The following is a 7500-nucleotide window of genomic DNA, read 5'->3' as shown; positions in this document are numbered from 1 at the left end:
GTCCATATAGAGGTATTTATAGCTTTGATAACCTTGTCTAATGATTTGATGTCACTGCCAAAAAAAGCGGGATGCTAAACTGGTGAGAGAACTACAATCTTGGACAGAATAAAGTGGAACAGAAATGCCCCCTATACCCCAAGTCAAGGATGAAAGTGTGTGAAGGCCAAGACGCGCCATTTTCCCATCACTGATTTTGGGTGGAGGGGTGGTCTCAATGTTCCATTTCATTTGTCCAAGATTGTCCATGGAGGCTATGATGTCACAAATTCAAGATTTGGTCAATTGAGAGGTCATATGTCAACACATTAATCATCAGAAACCACTGGCCTCTGACAAAGTCACGCTCGTCGCTAGTGTTGCTATGTTGAGATACTACATGGAAGATATTTTAAGAGAAGCGAAGCGTATAAAAAGGCCAAACTTAAAATGAAAATTTGCCAGTACGATCAAGAATAAGGGTATAACACTACGTAAAATTGACGAAAAAATTGTCATCGACAAAAAGAATACCCGAGGAAACAAAAGTAAGAGTTAGAGTTCTCAAGCCCACTACTGATCTTACTCTGGAAGCATTTCTGGGGAGTTAATCGATAAAACTATAGGGTCTATGTAGGGTCGCATCGCTGAGATTAAACGAGGCAATGGCAAAAGACTCAAGCATTAAAGTAGCGCCTTTAAAGCTTTGTAGAGCACTTGAATGGTTTTACGTGACATTAAAACGTTAAAGGCACGATTCACGAGACTTTTTATACGATTAACGTCTGTTTTGAGACGCTTTTCAACGGTTAAGCACGGTTAACAAGCAATGGAAAAAAGTGTCAATCTGCTCTGTCACCTTTCTGGCCAGACGATAAAATCGTGAAAAATCGACAAAATTCGTTGCTGATAGCCCGCAAATCGTGCCCATCAACACTTTTGTGAACGTAAATCATGCTCTATTTTTCAGCGTGGAAAAATCAGAAGATAGATCAGGTAAATATCGCCAACAAATTTAAGGGAGCGCAAATGCAGTTCTTAAAAATTCAACAAGTTTGCGTATTCGGTATGGTTAGCGCACGGATGCAAAGTCTAAAGCGTTGAATGTGGGTAGGTTGGATAGTTGGATGGGGTAGATAACCTGTGGCAGAAGGTTCGAATCCTCCTTACATCCGATTTCATTTTCTTTTTCTTTTTTTTCCCAATAGTTTTATTCCCTGTTTTGTTTACAATTTATGTTAACGTGAAATGCCACTTGCATTTAGTTTTTTTCAGTGTGGCCTTGTTCAGTTTATTTTTTGAATGGGAGATGTGCTCTCGGATGATGTAACTTTTGAGCGAACCAGAGCAGATTTCGTGTCGTGATTACCCCATATACTACTGGTAACGGCAAGCAGGGGCTCATAGACATGTCCATGGAGGCTATGATGTCACCAATTCAAGATTTGGTCAATTAAGAGGTCATATGTCAACACATTAATCATCCGAAACCACTGGCCTCTGACGAAGTCACGCTCGTCGCTAGTGTTGCTATGTTGAGATACTACATGGAAGATATTTTAAGAGAAGCGAAGCGTATAAAAAGGCCAAACCTAAAGTAAAAATTGGCCAGTACGATCAAGAATAAGGGTATAACACTACGTAAAATTGACGAAAAAATTGTGATCGACAAAAAGAATACCCGAGGAAACAAAAGTAAGAGTTAGAGTTCTCAAGCCCACTACTGATCTTACTCTGGAAGCATTTCTGGGGAGTTAATCGATAAAACTATAGGGTCTATGTAGGGTCGCATCGCTGAGATTAAACGAGGCAATGGCAAAAGACTCAAGCATTAAAGTAGCGCCTTTAAAGCTTTGTAGAGCACTTGAATGGTTTTACGTGACATTAAAACGCTTAAGGCACGATTCACGAGACTTTTTATACGATTAACGTCTGTTTTGAGACGCTTTTCAACGGTTAAGCACGGTTAACAAGTAATGGAAAAAAGTGTCAATCTGTTCTGTCACCTTTCTGGCCAGACGATAAAATCGTGAAAAATCGACAAAATTCGTTGCTGATAGCCCGCAAATCGTGCCCATCAACACTTTTGTGAACGTAAATCATGCTCTATTTTTCAGCGTGGAAAAATCAGAAGATAGATCAGGTAAATATCGCCAACAAATTTAAGGGAGCGCAAATGCAGTTCTTAAAAATTCAACAAGTTTGCGTATTCGGTATGGTTAGCGCACGGATGCAAAGTCTAAAGCGTTGAATGTGGGTAGGTTGGATAGTTGGATGGGGTAGATAACCTGTGGCAGAAGGTTCGAATCCTCCTTACATCCGATTTCATTTTCTTTTTCTTTTTTTTCCCAATAGTTTTATTCCCTTTGTTGTTTACAATTTATGTTAACGTGAAATGCCACTTGCTCAGTTTATTTTTTGAATGGGAGATGTGCTCTCGGATGATGTAACTTTTGAGCGAACGAGAGCAAATTTCGTGTCGTGATTACCCCATATACTACTGGTAACGGCAAGAAGGGGCTCATAGACAATCTTGGACAGAATAAAGTGGAACAGAAATGCCCCCTCTCCCCCAAGTCAAGGATGAAAGTGTGTGAAGGCCAAAACGCGCCATTTTCCCATCACTGATTTTGGGGGGAGGGGTGGTCTCAATGTTCCATTTCATTTGTCCAAGATTGTAGCTTCCCATCACTGTAGCCCTGGTACGATTCGAGGACCCGTCGTCACCGGTGGGTTGAGTGCGTTGTTGGTTTTCGTAATTTATTTATAAAACAGGGACAACCACTTCCGACATAATAACATAGGCAAAGGTGTAATTGTTTATGTCTTAGGCATTACCACCACTGTCACCGTCGTCACTAGCGCGTGGCCGTTCTTTCGGAAAATTTGTGCCTTGCTGTTACCAGTCGGTTAACATTCCTTTAAGGTGGCCGAACACAGTTTTCGCGCGCGCTCTTGCTGATGCGATTCAGCGCGCGCACAAGGATTGCAAAAACAAACATGCCCTTGATACAGCGATCATTTTATTTGCTCAATGTCCGCTATATCTTTGCTATTTTTCTTCGTAATTGAACGCAGTGTGTTGATGGCTTTAGTCTTGTATAACAAATGCATGTTAGAAAAGGTAACAACGCAAAGAACCTAGCAATTTTCGCATTTTTCGAAATCGAAAGAACCCGGTTAAATACAACGCATGCGCAGTAGCTCGACAAATTGAGACCGATTGCTTTGGCACAAACTTGCTGATTTCTAACGATCCAGTCGTTAGAATTTCAAGAAATTTGGCAAAATAATAGTTCAGGACCCACTTGAATGATCTATCGCGAAAAATCTGAATTTTGACATGGGGAATTTTTAATAATACAGAAAACGATTTAAGGCGAATTACGAAAATCGCCTATGTCAGAATAAACCCAGTGTTGACAGAAGGGATTCAATGTCAATTCGTAGTGGGCAAACGATGAAAAAAATCTAACGACTGGATTTTTTTTAAATAAGCAAAAACCATTTTTTAAGCCACGTTTTTAACCAGCCCCGTTGCCATGGCAACAGCACAGACCCTTGCCAAAATGCGAGAATAAATACTTCTGTGGTTAACCTTGACTCTTGCAAAAAACGGGCGCCAAAGCATAAATGCTTTAAAAGTAATGGTGAATTAGGCATTAGCCTGCGAGCAGGCTCTCTCTCCTCAGTGGGAGAGAAGGAGAGCCTGCACGCATCCCTTTGAATTTTGAATGCCGCCTCCTGATGTCACGCTGAGAGAGCTGTCAAAAATTAGCCAATCAGCGCGCACCCGAAGTAAACATTGAAAAAAGAACAGAAAACAGAAAGCCACCTGTTGTGTATTTCAATTTCCTCGAGGCAGAAACTCAAAAAAAAACTGTAAAGGAAGGAAGACTTTGCCAGAAAAGCCTAAAACAACTATTGCTGATGCTGTAAAGCGTAGCTGAATATTCATTACGGTAATTCGTCGAAGTCCCTTCCGCGGAAAAAATGTTTCGTTCGTTAGGGAAAAATTAAGCACACAAACTTCAAACGACGGGAATCGTAATAGAGAAATTCGTTTTCCCTGACCGCATCTCCTCTGTGTGAGAATCGTCGACCACAACTGCTGCCAAATTTCGGTAAAGCGAAGCGGGGTTATCTTTTTTAATTTATTTTAATGAATCAAGACATTACATACATTACAATATTCTAATACCTACACCAATTTATTTCAAAGGTTTATTGAGTATTTGCGGAGTTACGAGGAGATCGAGCAATCATTTGTGGAGTCGCCTTTTCGGCTTAACCAAATACTTGCTAAAATCGTGTAGAGTCCCTCTATCGTTCTCTATCGTTAAATCAGCAACAGAGGCAGCCGAAAGGCCCATTTTTGTCCAAATGTGATCAGCGATAATGCTTTGTCGAGGACAGGAAACTACCACGGTGACATGAAGTCGCCCTCGTTGTATTTTGGCCGCTACGAAAAACAGTTGGGAAATAAGCCTTTTTCCCAATCCTGTGGATAACAGAGATAGAACTTCCTTCCTTCCAGTAGAGAAGCCATTGCATCGCGTCGCCCGACCTTTAATTATGTAAAGTTATGGTAAATTGCAACATTCTACAATTTTCTCAGACGCATTTCTGACCACCTCATCTCTGCGAAGCGAAGAGGCTTTCTTATTGTCGGAGCTTGTCACTGGTGACGTCACGATGTTATTTCATTTCAGCCAATCAGTATTTTGCGTCCAAAATTTGGACGCGACATTCAGAATACAAAGCCTTGCGGGCAGGCTCTCATTCTACCCCCAACCCCAGTCCCTCGGAGGGCCTGCTCGCAGGCTAATTAGGCATAGGCACTTGAAAACTGTGTTCGGCCACCTTCAGTGGTAGTTACCCTTGATGTAATTCTTACTGTGTTTCCGTGGTTCGTGAATTCCTAAAAGAGATGCTTATGTGCGAGTACTTTTCAAGCGCTGGAAATAGAAAAGTTTAATGTCTATATTCTTTTAAGTCTTTGTTACCATTTTGATTTTAGGTACAAGTTGCGAAGAGGGAAGCACTTCATATGATGAATGTAGACAAAGGTGCACCTGTGTTGGAGGCAAATTGGTCAATTGTGTTCGAATTAGAAAGGAATTCACATTATTGACAGATGCAGAGAAAAAAAATCACATAGGTATCATATTGAAAGTATCGGCAATCGGTAGTCCTTATAGGGCGGAATACAAACAGCTCATAAATGAGCACTATGAGCTGTTCAATACAGGTATTCATCGACTGCAACATTTTCTTCCTTGGCATCGTTATTACATACTGCGATATGAGAACCTCATGCGAAAAGCGGATTGCACTTTTACGGCGACCTACTGGGACTGGAGTCTAGATACCAGGGAACCGTTTAGCACAGCTCCAAATAGCGTTTGGAACAGTGACACTGGCTTTGGTGGAGATGGTGAAGATACTGGTCAAAACTGCGTGTTAGACGGCCCTTTTAAAAAGGGCGCCTGGAGCCGAGTGAGACCAGATAACGCGCGTGGTGGGCCAGACTGCTTAATGCGGAATTTCAATGGAAATCCACCTGAAGAGATAGATGTGTTAGAGGTCTTGAACATGGATGACTTTATTGAGTTTGAACGGGCTCTGAGATCGGAACTGCATAACAATATACACTGTCAGATCGGTGCCACCATGTGCACACAAGAATCCGCTTCCGCTCCAGAGTTTTTTCTTCATCACGCTTTCATCGATAAGATCTGGGACGACTGGCAAAAAAAAAGTAAGAACCACAAATACGCGTACTTCCAGAGGGTTCGAGGAAATATGCCAGGAACAAATTTGACACCTGACCAACTGATTGACCTTTCTAACCAACCAGGAGGCGTAAGTGTCGAGTATGAGCCTTTCAAGCCACAGGAGGACATAAGGAAGAAGGTTGAAAGTAAGAAAACGCTTATGCATATAGGACTATACTACACACATATTCCAGTGAACTGGAAAACTCCAACAACCACCTTCAGTTCTCCTTTCCGTTTGTTATCGTCTTCGTCCCGGTTTTCGGACATAACTTGCGAACACTGATTCAGAGCTTAAAACCTAAGGTTTATTTAATTCGTGTCCAGAAAGCCCTGGCGTCACAAAGTCTGACAGACACTTAAAACATTTGTGGATCCTCCAAGGGTGATTAAAATTTCTCGATCTCTTTATTACTCCGCTCCTCTACTACTCTGCCTCACAACAAATTCTCGTCACTCTGATTTTCAAAATATCCGTTGCCTTTTTTTTCCCACTCAAACCGCTCCGCCAAGTACCATGGGTAATTGGCAAGACCCAGCTCCCCACACTAGGCCCCAGCCCGTAGCAAATAATTTCAACACCGTTGTTTCCTTCTATTATATTTATTTCTTTTCTTTTCAGTGTTTTCTTCCGGTCCTCTCTTATTCGTCTTTTTAATTTTTATTCTTCTTTTACTCTGTGCCTCTGTCCCACTATTTTGATTTTGGAGCCATGTTTTAGAGTCTTAAGGATCTGTTAAGGATAAGGATTAGTCAAGGGGCAGTTACGACGTCACAAGAAGGAAAAACGCACAAAAGGAAAACACGAATACAAGAAACGAAAATTAAAAGCAAAGCTAAAACAAAGCAAAAGCAAACGAAATAATCACACTTCAAGTAAACGAACATGAGAAGTATGTGGGTGATGTCCAAAATGATATAAAGTGAGTTGTTTTAAATAGTATTCCAAACGTTACCACGCTATGAGCAGATTTTACGTAAATAGATTTTGCACTTTTTGCTTGAACTCTGGGTGGAATCCGTCTTAATTATTCCGCTATTCTGCAAAAGCGAAACGCACGAAGTCTAAAATAGAATGCAAATCGCTGAATTCCCCAACATAAGCGTGTTCTGAAGGAAATACAGAGAGTGTACGCGAAGTTTTTGTTTCACGAGTTTTTTTTTTCAGGAACACCGGCTTTTGCCCTTAGAGAAATCTTCAAAATCATCCACCATTGCAGTTTGTTTGTCTGAGTCTGATTCATGATGTCACGCGTGCCCTTCGATTCGCTATTAAGCTGTTTGTCTTTGTTTGCTCCAGGTTTGAGCCCGAACCAACTACGTCACTTTCCGCGCCGACCATTTACTGGCCTCAGTCTGCAAGCTATCAGATTGTTCAAGATATCATCAGCCGAAGTAAAGAAGATCAGGGATGTTGAGAAATGGCTTAATCCCAACGTGGTGCAGAAGTAATGATTGTAGTGTGCACTCCTTTGCCAGATCTCAACACTTAGCCTTGGGATATTAGGGAGTTTGCAAAAACCACCACGGACGACAGCGGCAACGGGATCGTTGCTAAACAAAGAGATTTTATAAGTAGAAAAATGGCCGTGCACGTGGTTTTAATTTTTTGTACATTTCTTCGCTGCCCTCTGCAAAGCAACAATATGAGATAACCAAATCCTGAGTTGCCTTTCTTTTTATTTTAACGCTGTATTTATTTTCGAGAGACTTTGTGACAATGAGCAACAACCTATCCTGATTC

At 41.3% G+C, this 7500-nt stretch overlaps 1 protein-coding gene across 3 annotated transcripts in view; it reads left to right on the top strand.

Moving 5' to 3' along the window:
- Nucleotides 1–7500, top strand: part of LOC137977761 (uncharacterized) — a 40441-nt gene that overhangs the window by 30934 nt on the left and 2007 nt on the right. For all 3 annotated transcript variants that reach the window (XM_068825088.1, XM_068825089.1, XM_068825087.1), the window contains exons 5-6: nt 5000–5902; nt 7057–7500. The exon at nt 7057–7500 is cut by the window's right edge. In XM_068825088.1, the coding sequence (XP_068681189.1) occupies nt 5000–5902; nt 7057–7208 (1055 nt within the window). In that variant the 3' untranslated portion in view covers nt 7209–7500. The remainder of the gene's footprint in view (nt 1–4999; nt 5903–7056) is intronic.

This window comes from Montipora foliosa, chromosome 11, assembly GCF_036669935.1.
Source record: "Montipora foliosa isolate CH-2021 chromosome 11, ASM3666993v2, whole genome shotgun sequence".
In the NCBI taxonomy this organism is placed as follows: Eukaryota; Metazoa; Cnidaria; class Anthozoa; order Scleractinia; family Acroporidae; genus Montipora; species Montipora foliosa.
This window is presented reverse-complemented; position numbering and strand designations above follow the sequence as displayed.